This window comes from Ascidiella aspersa, chromosome 6 (genome assembly GCF_963924565.1).
Source record: "Ascidiella aspersa chromosome 6, kaAscAspe10.2, whole genome shotgun sequence".
Taxonomy (NCBI): Eukaryota; Metazoa; Chordata; class Ascidiacea; order Phlebobranchia; family Ascidiidae; genus Ascidiella; species Ascidiella aspersa.
In genome coordinates, this window is record NC_139452.1 from 26,467,870 (window position 1) to 26,491,493 (window position 23,624).

General features: G+C 38.3%; 3 protein-coding genes and 1 non-coding gene across 4 annotated transcripts in view; all 4 read left to right on the plus strand.

Annotated features, from left to right (window-relative positions):
* LOC146141033 (mucin-like protein) overlaps positions 1 to 12,637 on the plus strand; it is a 40,975-nt gene extending 28,338 nt beyond the window's left edge. Inside the window, exons 19-28 of the mRNA XM_083392787.1 lie at positions 468 to 686; positions 1,285 to 1,532; positions 2,991 to 3,100; positions 5,931 to 6,066; positions 6,929 to 7,083; positions 7,531 to 7,621; positions 7,875 to 8,005; positions 9,668 to 10,151; positions 11,608 to 11,779; positions 12,556 to 12,637. Of these exons, the coding sequence (XP_083248913.1) occupies positions 468 to 686; positions 1,285 to 1,532; positions 2,991 to 3,100; positions 5,931 to 6,066; positions 6,929 to 7,083; positions 7,531 to 7,621; positions 7,875 to 8,005; positions 9,668 to 10,151; positions 11,608 to 11,779; positions 12,556 to 12,637 (1,828 nt within the window). The remainder of the gene's footprint in view (positions 1 to 467; positions 687 to 1,284; positions 1,533 to 2,990; positions 3,101 to 5,930; positions 6,067 to 6,928; positions 7,084 to 7,530; positions 7,622 to 7,874; positions 8,006 to 9,667; positions 10,152 to 11,607; positions 11,780 to 12,555) is intronic.
* Positions 4,471 to 4,543, plus strand: Trnar-ccu (transfer RNA arginine (anticodon CCU)). Its single transcript has one exon. It is a non-coding gene; the product is annotated as a tRNA-Arg (tRNA).
* A 1,644-nt stretch (positions 12,638 to 14,281) lies between the features above and the next one.
* On the plus strand, positions 14,282 to 20,204 carry LOC146141035 (uncharacterized). Its single transcript, XM_083392788.1, has 6 exons — positions 14,282 to 14,504; positions 14,822 to 15,022; positions 15,482 to 15,652; positions 16,355 to 16,531; positions 17,731 to 17,910; positions 19,984 to 20,204. The coding sequence occupies exons 1-6, from the start codon at positions 14,282 to 14,284 to the stop codon at positions 20,202 to 20,204; spliced, it is 1,173 nt and encodes a 390-aa protein (XP_083248914.1).
* Positions 20,205 to 22,094: 1,890 nt separating this feature from the next.
* Positions 22,095 to 23,624, plus strand: part of LOC146141036 (E3 ubiquitin-protein ligase pellino homolog 1-like) — a 36,858-nt gene continuing 35,328 nt past the window's right edge. The window contains exons 1-2 of the mRNA XM_083391405.1: positions 22,095 to 22,597; positions 23,395 to 23,533. Coding sequence (XP_083247531.1) covers positions 22,371 to 22,597; positions 23,395 to 23,533 — 366 coding nt within the window. The 5' untranslated portion in view covers positions 22,095 to 22,370. The remainder of the gene's footprint in view (positions 22,598 to 23,394; positions 23,534 to 23,624) is intronic.

Sequence of the window (23,624 nt, forward strand, 5' to 3'; positions counted from 1 at the left end):
AAACAATAGGCATTACCTATTTGGTGTTGGTGGTTCCTAGGTAGAATCATGCTTGACACGAAATGAGTTAACGTTTTTTTGTTTTGTTTAATACACCCTTTGTAATGAAATTAACTTGATTGAACTTTTGCATTAAAGGTGGGTCGCGAACTAAAAAAGTTTTGGAAGCAGTGAGTTAAACCCTGACAAAAACAAACACATAGTGATAATATGACTTACAAAAAGGGAGCTCCCAACCCTCGATGTGTATAATATAATGCATCCTGTCAAATTTTTTTAGGTTAACACATTTGGTTTACCTCTGCAGCACCATTCGCGCAGGCCGCAGGGCAGGGGTATCAGTTATGTCAGAATTTACTTGTTTAATTCATCTGGAGGACTAGTTTGAATGTCAGCATAGTCCTTGCTGCCTGCAAATTGTACAGTTATTAGTAGCGCGATATTTTTTTAACTCCTCTTTTCCTCAGGGTGGACTCCTCCTCTCTCGAGAGCCTCCAAATTTTCCTTCAAGAACCAAACGAGACGTCTCTGCTCTTCCCTGACGTCACCATTTGCGCGTGCAGCGGCCACGGCGATTGCGTCATTAATCGTGACGTCACCGTTGGTCCACACGTCACCAAGGCGCCGTGCGTGTGCGAGGTCGGATACGTTGGAGAGAGTTGCGAATCGAAAGTGGATCCTTGCAAGTGAGTGTGAGGATTTAGAGAAAGGTTGTATTAATTTGGAACACATTAATAGCACTGTGGTTAGCGATTTTCGACACTTGGTATATATTCCACCCAAAATTTTAGAAAACTTTCTTGCAAGTAAGTGTGAGAGAGTGGGATTCAGAGACAAGTTGAAAGTATTTGTTTGCCACACATTTGTAGTACCGTGGTTTCCGATACTTGATATAATCCTCCGATACAGATAGCAACGAAAATCTAAGATGTTTTTTTTATTTTGACTAAGTCCCAGTCAAGCCATTTGTAATAAAACTTATTTTTTCAAATCAAGTGTTTTTTTTTTGAAATACTTAAGTCCCAGTGAAGTCATAACTAGAGCAATTCACTTAAGTCAAGTCATTAACCTAATTCATTACAACACTGAAAACTGCTGCATTGGATGGAAAATCGTGACTTAATTACCCACATTAAATAGGTATCGGATCTGCACCGATACCACTCTGGTATCGAACGAGTACCGATACTACCACATGTCATCGGGCATCGGCACCGATCAAATACAATCGGACATCCCATAGTTATTACCATTACCAGATCTTTAAATGATAATCTTTCGCAGCGGCAACCCTTGTTTTGCCGGCGTCCGATGTGCGGCCAGCCCATCTGGCAACCTTCAGGCCCAATGTGACCCCTGTCCGGCCCCCTTCCAGGCCGGCACCGGGGAGAGCTGTTTCCATGACAACCAGTGCCTGACGCCGGCCACCAACCTCTGCGTGAACGCTCTGTGCGTGAACCGGCCTTACGATTACTTGTGCGTGTGCCGACTGGGGTTCAGCAAGCTTTCAACAAGCCCGTATGAATGCGAAGGTAGGGCGGTTTAATTAGTATCTTTTATCCTTGTCGAGTTAATGCAAAAGGCTCTATAATTGAGAAAATTGACTTAACTTGATTTTAGCCTGTTAGTCGTTAGTACATGCGGCTTGGACTTTTTAGTATATGATGCCAATTTAGTATATGACTTAGATTAAAATAAGCGTTTAAATTCAATACAAATGGACTCCAGCCATAAGACCGAGACAAGAACAACACCAACATCAGAATAAAACACAATTTCGGAAAAGGCCAAAATAGGACTAATACCTAATGGTATTAGTATCGTCTAAATCAGAATAAGTCTTAAATCCTTCGGAATAAGACCTAAAAAGTCACAATCAGGCCTAAACAACACTTTAACTAACCCCAAACCCCACCCCTAAGTTCATCACTAGCTCCCCTAATAATTTCAACACTAACCAATTTTCTAACCTAACCCATTACCCATCAATAACCCCAAACAGGACCAAAAATCCGGTGCCAAAACAGCGTCGCCCTGACGGCGCCGGTCAGACTAGGGCGTCCAAACGTAGTCACCAAAAGGGCCGATGCCAAACCGATGGCCCCCGATCGTCCCATACCCTCTTCCTACAGGTTCAGGGGTTATTTTGGCCATTCAGCCCTTCTTCCGATGCATTTTGGCTTTATTTCCAAGAATTTGGGACTTATTCCGATGAATTTAGGCATTATTCGGATGAATTTAGGCCTTATTCCGATGAATTTAGGCCTTATTCCAATGAATTTAGGTCTTATTCCGATGAATTTAGGCCTTATTCCGATGAATTTAGGCCTTATTCCGATGAATTTAGGCCTTATTCCGATGAATTTAGGCCTTATTCCGATGAATTTAGGTCTTATTCAGACGATTTTGATATTATGGCTGTACTGGAAATTACTGCGTATTTGGCTGTATTATGCCGTTGGTCTTAATACTATGGTTTTATAGATTTTGGTGCTTTTGGTGTTGTTGCTTTTTAGGTCTTTGAGTGTGTTCCCATACAAATATGGTATACTGGCTGTTGTTTAATTTGGCGGTTGCTAGTGAAAAAAATACTGGCGATGGGATGGGCTTATTATGGTAACGACTATAACAAATAATATTTTTAAATAAAACATTTAATTTTGTTGTAAGTGGCTTGAATGAGAAATAACTTGCTGTGATAACGACTTTGACTAGGCCATGACTTTGCATTTGTTGAGAATGGCTTGACTTGGACTTAAGTTAGTTTGCCAATGACAAGTCATTCCTAAGTAACTTGTTCCTTCTTCATTGAGTGCACGGTTCTTCATTGAGACAAATTGTGTTTGAATTTTTAAATGAATCGTAAACCCTCGTTCAACTAATAAGCCAAGTTGTTAGTGTGATGTTTAATGGCCATATAAAAAAAAACATATTGTCAAACGCAAATGTTGTCCACAGCACAATGATAATTAACTTGCCTGCTTTATTAGACATCGACGAATGTACCGAACACCACGATTGCGACTCGGGCACAGAAACTTGCATCAACTTGCATGGTTCGTATCGCTGTGATAGCAACGATGCAACCGCGACCAAAAAGGTGATCCAAAGTAATGCACAGAGCTTTTTGATTGTTATTATTATGTCTGGTAGCAACAGTTTATCTAAAAACTTTTACAAGTCAATGTGTTTGAAACCACTTTCTACGCCGCGTGGACAAGGGTTAATAGCGCAGTGTAGCCTTTATAGGCTCATGAATAAACTATGATATGTTTTTGTTGGATTCGCTTACCTGACAAAGGTGAATAATTATTAAAAAAACACGCAAACTTATGTGTATCACACCTGAACGCAGATTCACACAAAGTGCGTTATAATGTTTTAGCCCATCTACTTCTTACCTCTAGTCTTGAAAGATTTTTTTGAAAGAAGGCAGAGTCAACAAACAGTGCCATTAAATCCGTTCAAAGCTTTATTAGCATTCTTATTGCCACTTGATTGTTTCAGCTGGAGAAAATTCCACGCATTCGATGTCAGGCATATGTTTCCAACGTACTTCGGCCTTTGGGCCTACAGTCCGTCGCCTTGACGTGCACCAATGTTGACTCTGTTTCTCTAACAGATAAATCTGTACAAGCTTATAAAACATAAACTGAGCGAGATATTTGTAAAGGCCTTACCCCAAACTGAACATCTTCACTTCTGACAACCTGAACTCAGAACTGTTAATAGTCGTCTAACAAGCAACTGATTTAGCCAAGATTATACCAAACTGTGTGCTGAGAGAGGTAAGCATGTTAGAGTCACTTTGTCCTTCGTTAAAGGGGTCGCCAAACTACGGCCTGAGGGCCCAATCCGACCCGCCAGTTTCATTTATCAAGCTTTTAACCATATGCCTATACACAGATTTCAAACACACAGCTAACCTAAATTTTGAGGAAATTTTACAACAAACGACATTTTCATAAAGCTCACTATATATTCTATTATTTATGTTTTTGGCTTTTTTGTTTAATAATAATCATGATCAAGTCAAATAAGGTCAATTTAAAGTTTATATCCGGCCCGCGATCTTTGAGATTTCTAGTTATCCGGCTTTTTCTGAAGAAACAATTGGTGACTGCTTCCACTGAAAGCCAAAATCGACAGAAGCTTAACCGTGGCGAGCCAAAACGAAATTAAGTTGCACGTGTGATTAAACAGGCTGCCCAAAGCCGCTCAAAAAACGCGCCAGACAGAACACATAGACGCAGACGCGCTTGCTACAAAGAGCGCGCTCTCCTCTGAGAGGATCGATATTCGTCTCTCTCCCTCTTCGTTTTTCCTTGTTTTTTTTCTGGCGGAGGAGTTCGACGTTCGGGGGAATTAAATATTCAGCAGCTCGAATGCAAGGCCTTGCTTGTGTGTTGCATTAACAGCAGGTGCTTTCATGGGCCTTGACTATGGTTTTTCTGGACCCTAGTTCTGCGGGCTCCTGTGGCCTAAAGGAGAAGGCGCCGGTCTCCTAAACCGGAGATTGCGGGTTCGAGTCCCGCCAGGAGCCGATTTTTTGTGCCTCTTTACCACATTTTTAAGTAAAATTTGAATATTTGAAGTGACTAACCATTTTTCGTTGTTTTTCCTTTTTTTGGGTACCACAAAAATACAGTCCAAACTGTGAGAATTAGTAATAAGAACCTTAGTTGTGACCAGGGATGAACGATACTATGGTAGTTTTTTTCCGAAAACGATATGCGATGTTTTTGAAAAAAAAAGTGTCGCGATTTTATCCGATACCCAATGACTTTATTGCGATGGTCAAATAAACAAAATTTATAAATATAATGGCAATGATTTCTCAGGTATTTGATCGAAATTTGCTTAAGCGGTATGTATAGACTATTTATCTTCGCTTTAAACGTAATATTTTCATCGAAATTTACTTTGTAGGCTTAAGTAGAAAACGTTGAAACATCAAACATAGCTGTAACACATATTAATTTGTTAGCGAATCGGCACCGATATTACTCGAGTATCGGACGAGTACCGATACTACCACTTGGCAACGGGTATCAACTCCCATCCGATATTATTGCACACCCATAGTTAATGCATCAGTTGTCGTACACTCGGTTTTTGGAGACTTTTTTTTAAACCAATACCTGTATTCCTTTAAGGATGTCCGATAATATTGGATCGGAAGTAATTCCCGGTGCCAGGCCACTGTATCGGTTCTCGTCCGATACTGGGGTAATATCTGTATCGGTGTCCTTTCGATAGCAAATAGATTTCAGCCTTCCTATTTTACCTGAAAGGCAAATTTATCAAAATTCTGGGTTGATAACTGGCTAACTAAATTACACCTAAGCCAACTTCAGCCTAAAAAGTCGAAATATTACAACAAACGTTGCAGCTTCGTCGATTTTTCTTTCTGCGACATAGTAATGACGTCATTTGGTGTCGTATTGGATCGCGATACTTTGGTTATCGGTATCGAAATACCAGTTCAAGTATCGGGCAACCTTGCATGCCAGTTAACTATTCAGTTGTTAACGAGTGCAAGCGTAGAAAAACGATCTGGACAATTATCTTATAGGCACCTCACGAAGCTATTAGCACGACTAACAAAGTAAATTAAACTGATTTAGTAACAATCCATTGAAATTATGCAAAACTTTGGAATTTAAATATAATACCACTATCACCCAAAACCAAACATCAACCCCTACGCTAACCCAAATCTATGCATAACAGCGCGCATAATCACGCCTAATCATGCAATCGTAAGGAAGCGATCGAGAAAAAGGCCATTTCCTTACAATTTTTCCGGTGTTACAAAACTAGATCTATTTGCAAAATCTCTTCACCAAAATTGCTCTAGAAATGCAGTTCTAACTGTTTGAGATTAACTTTTTGCTCTTTCTTTGTTTCAAACTCTAACTCCTGTACAGGCAGAGGTGAAGGAGGTTAACGAGTGTTTGGCGAATAACGGCGGGTGTGAGAGGAGGTGCAAGAACACAAACGGGAGCTTCTACTGCGTTTGTGAGATCGGCTACAAGCTCAGGCCAGACGGATTCTCCTGCGAAGGTAAAAGGTTGACCTTAAAGATACGAGTTGTCACGACTATACGTGTGCATTCAATTGGTTGTAGTGGTCATTACTTAGTAGATTTATGCACATGACTGATCATTGTGCTCCGGTACTATTTCTGCACTTGCGTTTATTTTTTGCACACATTCAAGTTAAGTATTCAGCGCCGCATTTACAAGCTTAGGCCAGACGGCTTCTCCTGTGAAGGTAAAAACGTTTGCCACGAATTTGCGTGCATGCAATTGGTTGTCATGATTTAGACCTTGAAATAATTTTGCACGTCCTTGATTTAATGAAAGACACACACAAACATATGTGTTTAATAACATCTGTGATCTAGCCCCTCGGAAGTTGCTTTATGACCAACGATTACTTGATTTAAGTTTTTCCTTCTGAAACCCTGCGCTCGAGATAACTATAGACGTGCAGCATATTATGAAATAATAAGGCAGGATTTATAATGTCATGTTTGAAAAAGGCAACATAAACATGTTAAAAAGCAAATTACCACCTTGCGGTACAGGCTTAGAGTTGGAGCCGGATTCATGATTCGACGAAAATGGCACATTTAGCCAGAGTCGCACTCGTGACTCGATAGTCGCACTCAGGTTCAATTTTTTAGCCAGAGTCGGACTCGGTAGTCAGGTTTTGGAATCGGGTTTTTTTGGGATGGCGAGTCGGATTCGGGTTTATTTTTGGGCCGGAGTCGGACACAGAAGTCAGGTTTTGGACTCGTTTTTTGGGGGGGAGGGCGAGTCGGACTCGGGTTTATTTTGGGGCCGGACTCGGGAGTCGGGACTCGGACTCATTATTTTATAGCCTTTATCGCACAAACTTTACAAAGCCTATGTCCGTCCAGAGATTGACGAGTGTAACGCCTACGGTAACGAACATTGCACGGGAAGTTGCGAAGACAAAATAAAGGGAAAGCCGTTTCAGTGCAAATGCGATCCGCGATACAAGATGGCGGACGATTACACCACATGTATACCACTCTTCACCACAACTGTGCCGGTTCGTACGTTAACATTTGACTTAAGTATAAACCCAAAATCGAGCGTATTTTTTTGATAAAACACTGAAAAAACATATAATTTGTGTAGTAAGAATATTAAAGCCCTTACAGAGGTATAGGTGGCATTTTAAACGTTTTTAACATTTTTTTTCAATTTAAACATATATGAAAACCCATATAGAAGGATAAAAAAAATCTGTGCAACACCACTAATGGAGTGAGGTTGCCAATCCAATAGAAGTAAATTATATTTGCTGCGGCTTAAGGTTTTGTTTCACCCTGAATATTGTAACACTGGAAGCTGCTTCGAAACGAAACCTAAACTGAACATGAATAAAAAAAAATCTCTAAACTCAAACCGAACCTGAACCAGAATAGTGTTAGATTTCCTGGTTTAAGCTGAAGGTATAATGAACTATTTGGTATTGTGTATGTTCCCTTTCAAGGAGACCTTCGTTACGACATCCACGACACAGCAACCTCTCACGACTGCAGAAGGCCTTAAAAAGACGACTTCAGTTCTTACTACAGTTGCAGGTATGGTATAACGTGAGACACCACCTCCTGCCAATGTATTTACTTTGTTGCTGGTACACATCTACAATGCAGGTATGCATTCAGTCTTGGCCAAAAGTTTGTTTCAATAACATAAACTCCAGTTAGAGCGCACAAATTTGCAGATTCATTCATATTGAGAGCCTGTGGATCGCAGATCGAATTTATCTAAGTTAATCCCACTTAAGTTACTGGCTGCATACTGAACTGCAAAACTAATGTTTTCGTCGGACAGACACAACCACATCTAAGTACGTGGCGAGTACGGTTAAGACCACCAGGGATTCAACAACGACCCTGGAATTCACCACAACTGCGAGTTTTTTGTCTCTGCTCAGCAAAGAAGACAGAGACCTATGGAACGAGGTATGGATATTACAAGCATAGGGATGTCCGATAGTTAAAAATTTATCCGATACCCAATATTTTGGACAAAAAGTTTCGCGAAACGATTCGATGCCATGCTCCAACATGCAATATATGTGAAATTCAAACATTAAAAAGCTATTTTTTTAAGTTTATTAGGACAAAATTTGCTTTAGGATCAAGAAGTTTAGTTACCTTCTGTTGTCAACCTACTACGATTTTCGATAAATTGACTTTCAATTTTGAATCGCTAAGTTAGATCGTAAATCATGGCTGAAATTACTGCGTTAATATTATATCGCATCGAACCAATACCACACGAGTATCGGACGAGTACAGATACAACCACTTGGTATCGGGTAAGCAAAATAATATTTAAACCAACACATTATTTGTAAAATGTTAACAAACATTCTTTTGACACGGAAATAGTAGCGACTAGCGACGTTTGGCTTATAAACGTTGACAATTACCTCCTAAATTAAAACGCAGTAAGCAATGTATGGACAATTTTTGAAACAGGAACAGCTAATGGGTTTCTGAGAAAAACGGTCCAAGTTTAGGAGAAAATGTCGCGTATCTACTACTATTCCGAGCTCTTCGCAGCAACACTATTCCGATCCGATCCGATAATATCGGACGTTCCTAATTACGAGGTTTATTTCCGTTTTAACGCCTTCCACAGTCAATTGTTTGCTTTCACATTTCGGCCTCCTTGAAATCTTCAAAATAGGTAAAACAGTTCAATGTGATATATATGTTCTGTATACAGGGGCTGATCCAGGATTGTTGTTTATGGGGATGGATGAACTTTTTCATATATGACGTCAGACCGTTACGTTATACCGTGACGTCTCAGAAAGACTAATTAAACATTTATCCGCTGTTCTTATAACTCGACCTCGAATATGCAACTGGGGCTTGTCTAATCGTGCTGGACGTGGAAAACCTACATTTATTTGATTTGGCAAACCATCTCATTGTAAAGGGGGCGTAACGCTTTGAGCATACTAAACGATTCATATATCGTCGATATAATGGCATTTATCAATTTGGCAAAAAACATGTCAAATGGTATACGATCTCACAACATGCGCACTGCGCCTTTAGGCTGAAGACATCGGTAACATGGGTCAAACATAGGCCTACTTAAAAAAATTCATATTGTGAAAGTTGGCCAAATATATAATTTGAAAGGGGGCATTACCCCCTACCTTGTATGCGCCGCAGGCACTACAAATATCTCTACTGCACACGTGCAGAATCAGCTCTGTGGAAACGAAAATAATCAGATGCGCAATCCTAGGTACAACATAGTAAAATATTTTCTCTTTAAAAAGCTATTTTACTATTAGGCCTTGAAAAGCTATTTTACCATTTACCTTAAAGTTTGGAAAATGCTTTTATTAAAATCACCTTTAAATTGTTTATCTATCTAAGCAAACAACTCGACTCAAATCAAGCGATTATCTACTGTCCAACAATTAAAAACATGGAAAGAAGTGAGGTTTTTAGGATATTAAACATGCCGCAGGGTCACAACCGGCGAAATGTAAGCTTGCAAGTTACCTAACGCTGGTCAAACTTACACTCACACTAAAAGAATCACAAACTTGAATCTATCAAACGTCGCAGTAATCCAATAGATGTGTTTTTCACAAGATGCAAAATATCCCGGGCTTTGCTGATCTCTCTCCCGCCGAACAGCTGCGAGCCTTGGAGCTACTTAAAGCCCTAGCCCGGCTGCTCGGCGATCCGGACCTGTCCAGTCTTCTCCTTCTTCTCGCCGACTTGCCACGTCACGCGAGCCTCTCTCGCCGCTGTACAGCTCTCAACTTGGCAATGAAGAGACGCGGAATGGAAATCGCCAGCCTCGAGTCTAAACTAAAGAAAGCAGAGAATTTAGCAAGGCGCTTCACAAACCCGAATATCCTCAGTTTGAAACCGGATTTTTCGCGCGTAAGCCCGCATTTCGGATCGGACGACAGGCACAGGCGGCTTAGTTTTGGTGAGATCCTCGGATACGTCGAACTTCTGAGCAGGTGCGTGGAGCTGTGGCGCAGCCGAGCGGAACCGACCAAAGCAGCGGCGCCTCAAATTGAGAGGAGACATACACCACAGAGGCAAAGTACTGCTGCAACGACTGGTAAGTGGAGTTGGCTCGTTTTTATTTCGGGTATACTTGGCTGATCCACAATGATGTGCAGAGTGGGCCAAAAGTTGGCTCACAGTTAGAAAAAGTAGGGTTTGGGTCTAAATTTAGGTGTAAATTTATTGTTTTGGGGGTTCTTCTCATACACCTTGTTTTTTACAACACCCCCCCAAAATAAATCCATTGGTGTCAGGTCAGGTGAGCGTGGTGGCCATTCATTGCTACCTTAAAAAAGTTTAATAACTGTAAGCCTACTTTTGGCCCACCCTATATAATGACCTGAGCCAGTGACTTGGCAGATTTTTCACTTAATACTTTATTTGACATGACCATATTATTAATAACATGACTTTAAGGCAGCGGTTCTTAAACTGGGATCCGTGAACAATTTTTAGGACGTCCATGAAGCCCCAATTGAAATATTAGTCTTAATTTTAAAAAAATGTTTAAAGAAAATTGTTTAATTACAAAAAAACGTTTTGCATTGCCTGTATAGACTCTATTGTGCTTTTACACTTTTTAGAAAACAGCAGATTTTATAACGTCGTCTCTAAAATTCCTTGCCTGCACTGCGACAAAAAAGTTTAAGAACCCCTTCTCTAAGGCTTATATTGGAAAAACTGCTTGACCAGATTTAACTCAACTTTAATAATTTGGACAAATTACGGTAGTATATCGGTCGATTAACCGTGGTGTAATGACTCAAGCCAATGACATAAATGTTTTTCAGCTAGTGTCTTTTAAATACTTAACTTTGACTTCAGTTTTCTGTGCAAAATTACTGACTTGATTTTACCTTATAGTCATTTTGCAAACGATTTGACATACAGTCATGCGTTTATCTTTTCCACGATAATAGCGTCTTCTCATCGGACATAGTTCTGCTATGCACTGATCTGTAATGTGCATTAATCGATGTTGATACAAGTACGCAGTGTTGTAATGGCTTAGTTCAATGACTTGACTTAAGTGCACTTAAGGCACTGTTTCCAAATGACTTGACTTAAGTTGTTTATAAAAATGAATTGGATTGAAAGGAAGTGTTTTCTATCGGCATTTTTTTTATTATAAATTTTGTTTTTTATCTTAATTTTTGCCTATGAAACAATTTGATTGCTACAATTTGTGTTTTTTCTTGTTTTTTAGTTGTAGCATTGATCATGATCGGACGAGTTTAGCAATTAGATTAGTATAATTTTCAAGGAATAAATTGAAATTGACTTGCTCTAATAATGACTTCACCGGGACTTGATTTGTTATTTATTCAAAAATACTTTAATTGGACTAAAGTTATTTTCAGATAACTTGACTGGGACTCAAGTAATTTAAAAATGACTTGTTTACAACACTGCTAGTAGACTATTAAAACGTCTTTATCAAGTTGAAGTCGATTTACTCGGCCTTTTCGGCTGTGAGATGGTTTATAAAGCGACTTTCTTCTGGTTAATAGGACCGCCAAAGCGCACAGTTTACTTGCCCTGGGTGCTTGCTTGGATAGCGATCGTTACCACGCTTGTCGTCGTCATCGCTTTTGCCGCTATCATCGCCGGCACGAGAGTTTGCTTTTCGTGGAAAAAAGGCAGCGAGCGAGAGAAGCGAGAGAAGGCGAGAAAAAGGAAACTGTGAGTCTTGCTTTCGTTTTAAAGTAAATTAAATCAAGGAATGTTCAATAATTGGTATATATACACGTAGCCTGATTTAATTAAACAACTTTTTTTTAGGGGACAAACCATCTAATAAGTCTAATTAACAATTTCTTTGTTGTTTTTTTAATTTTAGAAAATTACGTTATATTGACGTCACCATACAACTAGACTTCATAACTAGTTCACAGACCCCCAAGGGGTACATGGACCCCAGTTTAAGAACCCCGCAAACAGATAGTGGCAAAGCGTTGGCATAGAGCGTGATAAAATTGCGTCTATTTGGCAAATAGTTTTTTTTAAGACGTTATATTAAGCTACAAACGTGATGTATATGCTTGGTGTGTGTCGTGGGAATTTGTTTGTGGTTTCTTTTGAGACTACAGATGTGGGATAAATGGCTCAAACACATCAATCATCTTGATAAAAGCCATAGTAGGCTATCTGCCAATGTTGAAACATTTTTTGTCTGCCCAATCAGCCATCTCTCGTTTTGCATTACAAGTTTTGCCAATTTTAACCAATGAACAACATTTCTTTCGTTTTGATGTAACTTTAAAATTATTCCAAAAACTTTACCTGCTAAGAAGCTTTTTCAAATCTCAAAGAGGTGCGTACTATCTGAGGGGGCACAAGGCACAAGACACACACATTGATGGGCAAAGGAGGGGTGGTACATCAAGATTAAAAACTAATTATTTATCAGGTTAAATAAGATTCTGGCCATAACTCTGAATTATCTTTCTATTTTTTAGAGAGCGAATGAAGCAGTGGCCGCGAGTAGTTCAAACGTCCTACCCACCTCCAGGCGGCAAAACGTCATCGATACAGTGGTAGTACATGACAGTACTGTGAGATTTAAGTTTCAAGCGTTTCGTTCCGTTTTTGTCGTTTCCGCGCGCGTCTGAATAAAACTATCGTATAACGATTAGATTAAATTAAGCGTTTGTTTTAAGCATGCATTCAACACGTTAGTTATAAATACAATGAGTTTAATTCCTATTAATACAATTTTGTTTACTTCTGTCGGCCATTGTAGACAGGGGAAAATTTCATGAAAGCTCAAAGGGTAAAAACACTGACTGGGAGCTTGTATAAACGTCCTTATCTCCCAGAGCGGCAAACGTTTTTTAACAAATTTCGAATTTCTCACGGACCAGTTCCGGGCTTTGCCGGAAGAACGAGGAGCGAATCATCGCGTCGAACCATTCCCACGTTACGTCACTTCCCTTCCGGTTACGTGTACTTCCGCATCGCGTTACGAAATTTGCGAAACGACTGGTGCAAAAGCATACAGGTGTTCACAGTTGCTGAGACTAGGGCGTGAGTACGCGGAGTGTTTTTGAAGATTTACCTGCAGCTCTTTAGGTTGTAAAGTAGCACTTACCAGGGGTTCTGCTCTTTTTTGATAAATTAAACAGCAAATAGTTTTCATAAAACATCAAAGCTATAATACTCGATGCAACTTCTTTTTTAACTTTAAAAAAAAATTAAGGCATATTATTTCGATAAAAACATCATAGCCATAACAATTCGAACAGTTATTTTTTCTTTGATAAATCATGTAAAATAATGTTAATAAAAACAATAAAGCAATAACACTCGATTAATTGTCAATTTAAATGAATGTTAAAGCTTACAAAGAAAATATGTGTATTGCTTTTGCAAATTTATAAGAAGATATAAGTCCAGGTTAAAGATCAAAATGTTTGGGTTCCTTCAGTTGTTAGTGATTTTGTTGTTAAATCTTGCAGTTTAGAAAGCTTTCTATTCTAGTCAAAAATGTAGGTGCGAACCGGCCATTTGCTTTAAGTCGTTTGTCGTTTGTTTGCCAAATTTAACCACTTTGAGACATAAACAACACGTAAATTTAAAATCGTGCGGTGGTTGCTACAGTTTGGATTGCTATATTTCGTTTTAGCGTTCTAAACGTTTACGACTAATTGTAAAGTAACACTGATAAAAGGATGCCAGATATCATCGGATCGTAGCTGATACCTAATGCCAAGTGGTAGTATCGGTACTCGTCCGATACTAGGGTGGTATCGGTGCTGATCCGATGCCAAATTAATTTAGCAATTTCAATAATAACGCAAGAATTGCCGAATAAATTAAAACGGTTCTTTAAATGATATAGGCTACAGTTAATATGGGATATTTACACAAATGTTTGTCCCTTTTCGTTAAATTACTCAAAATTATTAAAATTATTCGTAAGTAATTTCAGGCTCATGTTTAAAACTGGTGCAAAACATATTTTTTTAGCACGTCATCTTCTGGACAAAATAGCTAATTTGCTATGTTGAATTAAAAGAAAATTAAGTTGCAACCCCCCTATACCACTTCGTAACGCACTCTCATGCAAAATTAGGGCTTGTTCATAGGCTACTAATTCTCGATTTGCAATTCTTCTCGCTAAACCTATAGAGGCTTTATATACAGTCGTGCCTTAAACCTTAAAAAAACTAAAAACTGACTGAAATGCGTTTGAGTTTTGTCGGTGCGGCTTTTACGCTGCTGGGTCTTTTTCTGGGGCTGGCTGGGGGTCAAACCTGCCCCACCGCAATTGCGGAGAACAATCGCATCGACTGCAATGTTCGTCCAAACACTCAGTCGGTGTGTCAGGGTGCTGGGTGCGTTTGGTGCCCCAACGTGGGACCCACAATTGCCAAATGCTTTCTCAACACCACCAACTCGCATTATGGTAAGTGGCGTCTCTGTGTAGCTAACTTATGCTGTAATTATTTCCACTTAGTTTGATTTTATTTATATAAACTGACGTTATAGTCCTTTTGGAGGTTTGAAAATATACCTCTAAAGTATGAACGGCGTAGACCAGTGGTTTGAAAATTAGTGACATTCTCTATAAATTATGAGTTTATTTTGTAAAGTAAAGGAGATTACTTATCGTTATGCACAAAACGGCCAAAAATTTCATGTTACATGCATTACTCTAAATAGTACGTCTAATTACAGCCTCCAACCATTAAGCTCCCAAACCGTAAATGTTTCGCTTTGCAGTGGTTCACCACGCCGCCCAAAAATGCCAGTCGACCACCGATTGCTTGGTGGCAATCAACTGTCATCCGGACATTCTAACCTACCAGCCTTCACAGGCGTCGTGCGAAAGCCGAGGTTGCCTGTGGTTGGGTGTAAGGGCGGTCAGCGATCAGCCCAGATGCGTCTACTACAACAACAAGCTCGTCAACGCAAGTGGAACAGGTTGGCAATGATGGTATTAGGAGTTGTGTTGCGAAATGTGCTGTTGATGCTGCGTTGTGATATGTTGTGTGCCTTTCCTATGAAACAAGATTTTGTGATGATCAACTCGCGTTACGTTCCTTTGCATTGCGTCACATTGCGCTACGTTACGCTGTGTTACGTTGCGTTGCGTTGCGTTAAGTTGCGCGTTACTTTGCGTTGCGTTACGTTGCGTAAAGTTGTGTCACGCCGCGTTACGTTACGTTACTTTGCGTTATGTTGAGGTACTTTTCGTTAGTTTGCTTTACTTGGCGCAACGTTGCGTTACGTTACGTTACCTTTTGGCTAAAAGGCTATTTCTTTTGGTTGGGGGGAGGGCTGACCAAATACGAAGTAACCTTAGGCCTTGCGTTATATCTCGATCTAATACATTTTCCAAACTGCGATTCGTATATTTCTCATATTTTATTTTCTGTGCAGATCTCCCGACCCTTGTAAACAACAAGTTGTGTACCAACTGCTCGGTCTGCACAGTGAAGACCAACTGCTTGCCCAACGAGGTATCTTATCGAGTTACTGAGAAGAGATGCGTCAGGGAAGGATGTCTTTGGTGCGCTGCAGAAAGCAAGTGCTATGTTGGTGGCAATTCGGGTAAGCTTGGTGAAACTGTTAGCTAAAAAATGGTGTTTTAAAACCAACTTGCCATTCAGTACCAAGAAAGTGACTTTTATCTGAAAATTTTTGCATGCTACGCTATAAGCACAAAACGGGATTGCTTTCTTTGGGATAAAAAGCCGTTGAAGCAAATAAACTTTGAAACCGTAACTTAAGCTATTTAGGCATGCTGATGGCATAAATCCAAAGATTCCTGCTAAATTTTCTAACAATTTGTCTAGGAATGCGCGAATTTTGCCAAAGTCCATGATCGTACTATATCGTATTTTTTGTAATACGCCAACTTTTGGGGGTCGCCTAGACTTTTTAAAAACTCGAAACAAAAAGGTTTACCAGATGTAGTCTTTAGTATTCCCAAACAGGCAAAATATATCAAACTAAAATACATTTCGATGCCTTATTAGTTTTCGGTTTCCCGGATCACCACAACGAAGAGAAAAAATGGTGTAAGCGCAAAACGTAACTAATTATTTGGTGCTAACAGAAAACGTGATATGATAAGAAATAAAGCGTGAAAGGTGAGGTGCAAAAATAGAAAAGCAAAATAAAGTAAGTGAGAAAGAAAGAAAGAGTGAAAATATCAACAAGGGTACAAACGATTACGAAAAGAAACAACACCACACGCAAACAATAAAATAATCGGTGCAACACATGCATCAAATAATTTTTCTTCCCCAGGTCTACATACGCTGAGCACGCTGTGCCACTACTGCGATGACTGCCCTCCGCACGCCTACATGAAAGTGGGTGGTAGTCAGGCCAGCTGCGAAGCCCGGGGGGCCCAGTGGTGCCCAAATCGCCAGAAGGCTCCGGATGACAGGCGATGCGTCACTCACACCACGCTACCCGGGGGAGGTATTTTTTGGAAGTATTATGCTACCTTTTGAATATAATGGTTGGAGTAGGACGTAATAAGAATATCAAAGCCCATTCAGAAGTAGGTAGCATTTTAAACGTTTCGAATAACTCTTTTGATAAACAGATTGCTCTTAGTATTCTTCAAATTTTTGAAGCAAGATTTAAAATTAAACAACCAATGCCCAGTTAACCCTAACATTATTTAAAAACCTTAATTCTATATATATATAATGCTACCGAGATAAGCATTTTTTTCTAAGTCTTTTTACAAAGTTAGTTGTTTAGAAATTTGATTCCATATCATAAGTTATTTCCTGTTGTTTATATTTAGGCCGATAAGTTGCTTGATTAAAACAGCAACTTTTGGCCCAATTATTGTCTTAAGAAAATTACAATTACGCCCTGGTTTTGATTTTCGCCTAATGTTAAAATAACTGCGTTTCAAACGATAATGTTCTTGTAATTACGCGATTTTCCACTTTTTAAGACGTTGTAATCGAACCTATGATAAAATCTCCAACAGTACACCAAGAAACCTCCGGTTGGCCAATGATGTTAAAACAGTGTCCTTTGTTGGAAGAACTAAATCAATTTGTTTTGCCTTTATAATCTCAATTTAATCTGTTTCAATTTTAAACGATTCTTTCCAAGCATCGAAACTATGTACCAGGAGAACTTCTTTACAGTGCAAGACAAGCCTGTTGTGCATTTTGTATGTAGTTTGACAATCTTTCTTTTCCAAATTCACTCACTATAGTTCGAATAAAAGCGTGAGGTTTATTCAAATCACAAAACAATTTAACTTAATTTACTGATTTCAAATAACTTGACTATATTATAGTCTTTTAAAACAATAGACTTGACTTGAACTTAACTTTAACCAACTTATACTTAAATTCAAATGGTTTAATGTACCGGTATTGCATTTAGTTTAAGTGGGTTATTAACGTTAGTTAAACGTGAATATCCTCATTTGCCATTTGTTTCATTTTTAAGAATTTATATTCGAAAATTGGGCAGACCGACACGTTTTGTCATTTTTTGGTAAACATGTTTTTGGAAAGAATTGAGTTTCTGGTGTGACTTGATTGGAACTAAAGTTATTTTACGAATAGGACACTGAAAACAGTTTTCATTGTTTCCTTTCTGCACTGTGCATTCTTTATCGAATTTTCTAACATTTTGTTGATTGACAGGCAAGTGTTCAGCAGAGCTGGTGGGTCGCGAGAACTGCGAATCGTGCAGTAACTGCGCGGTGCCTGTTAGCTGCAAGAACGAGACGGTAGAGACACAAGCCACTTGCGAGTCGAAGAACTGCCTCTGGTGTCCAAACGCTACCGACGATAAACCCGATTGCCGCTACAAGCATAATGACGGTATGTGATACGAGTGTTGTAAACATTTTGAAACGACTTTAAGTCCAAGTCAACTTATTTGTCCAATGACTTAAGTTCAAGTCAACTTACTTGTCCAATGACTTAAGTTCAAGTCAACTTATTTGTTCAATGACTTAAGTTCAAGTCAACTTATTTGTCCAATGACTTAAGTTCAAGTCAACTTATTTGTCCAATGACTTAAGTTCAAGTCAACTTATTTGTCCAATGACTTAATTTCAAGTCAACTTATTTGTCCAATGACTTAAGTTCAAGTCAACTTATTTGTCCAATGACTTAAGTTCAAGTCAACTTATTTGTTCACAACTTATTTGTCCAATGACTTAATTTCAAGTCAACTTATTTGTCCAATGACTTAAGTTCAAGTCAACTTATTTGTCCAATGACTTAATTTCAAGTCAACTTATTTGTCCAATGACTTAAGTTCAAGTCAACTTACTTGTCCAATGACTTAAGTTCAAGTCAACTTATTTGTTCAATGACTTAAGTTCAAGTCAACTTATTTGTCCAATGACTTAAGTTCAAGTCAACTTATTTGTCCAATGACTTAAGTTCAAGTCAACTTATTTGTCCAATGACTTAATTTCAAGTCAACTTATTTGTCCAATGACTTAAGTTCAAGTCAACTTATTTGTCCAATGACTTAAGTTCAAGTCAACTTATTTGTTCACAACTTATTTGTCCAATGACTTAATTTCAAGTCAACTTATTTGTCCAATGACTTAAGTTCAAGTCAACTTATTTGTCCAATGACTTAATTTCAAGTCAACTTATTTGTCCAATGACTTAAGTTCAAGTCAACTTATTTGTCCAATGACTTAAGTTCAAGTCAACTTATTTGTTCACAACTTATTTGTCCAATGACTTAATTTCAAGTCAACTTATTTGTCCAATGACTTAAGTTCAAGTCAACTTATTTGTCCAATGACTTAAGTTCAAGGCAAGTGTTTGATAAAGATAACAAGTCAAGTCCCAGTCTAAGGCATCAGTTGTCCATGTCAAGACCCAGTCAAGTCATTTGTAAATTTACTGATGCAAAAATAAAGCAATTAGGCGCAATAATTTAACTAAAACACAGAAAAAATAAAAAAACAGAACAAAATATTTAGTAAACTAACCCTTTTCGTTCAATACTTGAAAAAGGTAGCTCAGTTTTAAAATAAAATGATAAATAAGAACACTTTACTTCACCCAAGTCATTTGACTCAATAACTTAAGTCTAAATCAAATCATTTTACTTAAACGGCTTAACTCAAGTCAAGCATTTAAAAAAAAGTCACTTTAGTGCACTTAAGTCTAGTGTTTGACTTGAGTCATTACAACACTTCGTGATACCATATAAGTTTCAACAGATAAGGATATCTCGTGTTTTGACACTGCAGCCGATAACTGGTGAACATTGCTACCACTCTATACTCTTCGATATATTTTCAATGTATAAGCGTTGTCAAAGCAATAACTTCTATGGTGGCCCGAAAGAATCGATGGGTGTTAACCAAACTCCCAAAATTTTCCCTTGATGATTTCCGCCTATTCCTTTCTAACAGTCTCTAATTAGGTCCATTAAAAAATCTACAACGAGATTTTAATATATTTGTTAGGATTTACTTTGTCATAAGAGAAGAAACAACGATTCTTTTGTAGCACTGCAATTATTTTATAAGGACGTTAACCGGGTTACATGTTTATTAAACACCATGAAAACTTGTAAGCAAAAAAGCAAAAAAAACTAAATCCAGTCTCTATTATAACCATGCCTTAACCTTTAATTAGGCTTCAGTCGTCTGCGACCCAACGGACTGCTTGTTTTTGTAAGACACGTCCAAAAATCGTATGCAAAAAATAAAAAACGGAAAACCGCCCTTAACCATGGCTTAACTTAACTTTTAATTACAGTCAACTGCGGCAAGTCTTTCTTTAAAACCTGAAAGCTTTATACCAGAAGTTCTGGCGTCTAACTGATTACTTGTTTTTGAAAAGCCATGTCCACAAACTTGTAGGCCTACGGAAAAAGCAAAATCAATCCGGCTCTAACCATACCACCTTTAATTACAGTCGTCTGCGACAAGGCGTCCAACTGCAACCTTCACTTTCCCCGCTTCCAAAAGATCGTCTTCAAGCTAAAGTCCCACCAGCGCCCTCATCTCCTTATGCTCATGAAGGTCCTCTGCATCACACAGATGGGAGTTTGGAACTCTGCCTCTACCGACAAGTGCCTGTCTCCCAGCAGCTATGCCGTTGCTCCTATCACGCGTCTTGTCAATAAGATACCGTAGAGATTGTCAGCTACTAGCCTTAGCCTTCGTGTGTAAAAACAATTTCGTGCGTAAAAAAACAAGCCTTGTGTTTTTTTTAACGTTGGCCTGAAATAGCTTGTCTGTGTGTAGCCTACTTCTTTGGTTTACCTCTCAACATAAACCTCACTATAATTAAGCCTATGTGCTAATTTGTAAAGCACAGTTGAATTGCTTTCTTTTGACTTCTGTATAAAATACGTCGATTAATTTTGCTGGTGTTAGCCCGGGCCTTTGCATTTTTTTTTTTTTTTTTTTAAGTGTAATCATCTGGAATTAGGCACGGATATGGTGTGTTTACCTATAGGCCCATAGTGTATGTTTGCATTTTCAAGTTTTCTGTGAAAATAATTTTAGTATGATTTTAAACAAAATTTGTACAGAGCCTGTCAGTCATTTTATCGTTTGTTATGTAATCCAAATCTATTTCCGTTTATGCAGTCTCTACTTAACAATATATTTATTGTTTACCGGCCTATTTTGTTATATCGATTCTTTGCGTAGGTAGCTGAGAATACAGTGATTATGAAATTTACGCAGGCCAAAATAGCTCTTAAGCAAAGGCAACTAATTACGTTCAAATCAGGGGGTGGAAGTTGATAAAGGTTGTAAGTAGAACGTCGCAAAATTACGCCATAACAGAATATCTATAAAGAGGAAGCTTAGGAAACCTCAGGTTGTCGTTCGCTTTCGTACCTAAATATACAGCCGAAATCGTAGTTTCAATAAAATAAAAAATATGGCGTGACAGCCTGGTGGGCAAGGGACATTGCCTGGTAAAAAAATATTTTACCTGCATGAATTTTCGTTCCGCACTATTTTGGGAATTTTCACCACTGCTTTAAAGTGAAATAAACGTGAAAATGCTGATTTAAATTATGCTAATTGAGCCAGTCTTGCGTCCTACACTAGATGTCGGTAATATCCCCATTTCTATGTACATCGCAATCACTTCTAGATGTCGCACTCGGTAGTGCCTAATTTCAATCCTTTGTGGCTCGAGTTTCGAGAAAGGCATCGCCGCGTTTTCATTCCAGCAACGTTTCCCGAGAAGTTTCACTTCACTAGACGCACAGAGTTCCTCATAACTTTTAAAACAGTGCAGCGGAAATAGCTCAGTGGTTGTTTCTACAGAAAAACGCAAAAGCAGATTTGTTTAAAATATTTTTACGCCAATTGTAAGTTAAAGATTGAGACCCGTTTTTCTTTTACAGCCTGTATATCTAGTGTAAAGCAATGATGTGACATGTACGTGGTCAGCTATAAATGAAAATAAACGTGCTGTTAGGATTAGACGTGAAATTATTACAGTTGACCAGTAGTATACCACGCTGATTAGCACATGCCGTTAACTGTTAAAATATATAGCTGTTCTACAATGGAATGAACTTATTTATAGACTTCCAATCACTATCAATGAATGGAGAGTACTACAGCGAGTGAAAATGGTCAACAATGTGTAGTAAATCTTTTACGGCAATATTAATGCATATAACATGCACATGTTACATGTGTCATTTCTGTGAGATTTGTGCTGTTTAAAAGTTAATATCAATTTTACATTTTTTGTAAAAACAAAAATGGTCAAGTTTATTACTTTTTCAGCTTTTTTTAAATACGATTTTAAAAATCTTTATGAAATTTAGGTCTTACTGTATGGTTTTGTTTACAATACTTTGGGCATTTATTAAAATAATAAGTTTTATAATTATTGTTTGCAGTGTTGTGTTATTAGCATTAAGCTTTGACCAACCCGTTAAAAAAATATATATGACAGAACTAGAAAAGATCTTGCAGGTATACACAGCCGCAAAAATCGGGGTGGGGCGGGATTTATTTTGTGGGGTGCAGCTTTAGTCTGTTGAAAAAGAATTGTGTGTGCACTTGACATACTTTCCATAATGCATGATTGGCCAGTCGTGTGAAAACCCTTCAGTATCTAAACCACTATTTCCAGGTGAAATAGGTGGTAAGGCCTACATCAGCCTCTTTAAGTGGTGTCTATTGTTAATATAGTTTCAAAGTGGTGTTGTGTAAGTGCAAAAAATCTCGATGTTTACCTGTGTACATTAAAAAAAGTTTCTGTCAGCCTGTGACGCCCAAATTCCGAGTTCTTTTTGAAGAGCTGAACAGAAATACTTGGACTTAATGAAGTCAGAAAAAATGGAAGTGTCCGTTCCAACCGCCAGCCGAATGCCTGGTTCTGAACTTATGGACTACCAAGTAACTGGAGTTAGCGGGGTGCCCGCGTCGTCGGATCAACAAGACTCCTTTCCGACTTTTCACAATCCTGAAACCAAGCCCTCGGAAATTATTTCAAACACAATACCACGAGGAGACGACGACATTGTCTATGGAGAACTGATCGTTCTGGGGTAACGAAAAATTAACTCACAATGTTATGGATTAAAATAAGCAGTTTTCAAACTGAGTATCTTCATAAAATCTTATGCTGGGGTAATGATACTGAGTTTTGCCAGGCTTAATCGTGTATTAATTCCAAATGTTATTGACTAAAAGTAGATGTTTTTTAAACTGTGTGTCTTCATGAATCTTAAGTGCGTGCTATAAAGATTTTTGTCATGTTGAAAAATAACTGATTTACCAAAAATACATACAGACAAACATACAAGGCTTAAATTAGCATTGTCTGTTAAATGCTGAAAAATATCATGGTGTTTACCTTTGACCTTGTCGTATAGTAAGGGTAATTCGCAAGTTCTTTCACTTGTAATGCATAAATGCAAGGAAAAAATCTTCATGAGTCAGTTTTGTGAGATAAAATATTAACGGGGATACTATAAGGGCAACACTAATAAGGTCTTAAGGCATATATTCATTTTTAAGGTTTTTTACTAGTACCTGCAATGACCTTTTCTTTTAGAAGGAATTTCAGTCCTGACATTTGTGTGTCAGATTACAAAGAATCAAATTTAAAAAGCCTGAATTAGCAATATATATTTATATATATTTTTTATAAATAAATAATATTGCTAATGATTGGCAGAAGGGTTGTAACTGCTTTCACTAAGATTACTCTTAATTTTGAAGTTTTGTTTTAATGTTTTATGTTCATTGAATACTTTTGCCTAAAATATGTTGCCCACACTATTCTCTCCTGTTTGGATTAGCTTAAACATTATTGGAATTTTAAATGTCGCCGTTAATTCAGAACGAACGGGACTCTTCCTGGCGGAGACAAAGGACGTAGAAGAAGCTGTTTTACATTGCGCCGGCGACGAAAGCCGACAGGAGTCAAACCTGCCACGTCCGATCAACACAAAATTGTTCAAAGAGCTTCGCACTGTGAGGTCTGTATTACACTACACTGATTAGGTTTTGTCCCAACAGTGCCACAAACATTTAAAACGGTTTAAGACCGCTCTATTTAAAAATACAGGA

Bases quoted from the DNA above. Each gene is read 5' to 3' on its own strand.
- LOC146141035 (XM_083392788.1), top strand. From the start codon at position 14,282: ATGCGTTTGAGTTTTGTCGGTGCGGCTTTTACGCTGCTGGGTCTTTTT. The intron at 15,653-16,354 runs GTAAGCTTGGTG...TTTCTTCCCCAG, and splicing joins CTATGTTGGTGGCAATTCGG to GTCTACATACGCTGAGCACG. The intron at 17,911-19,983 runs GTATGTGATACG...CTTTAATTACAG, and splicing joins CCGCTACAAGCATAATGACG to TCGTCTGCGACAAGGCGTCC.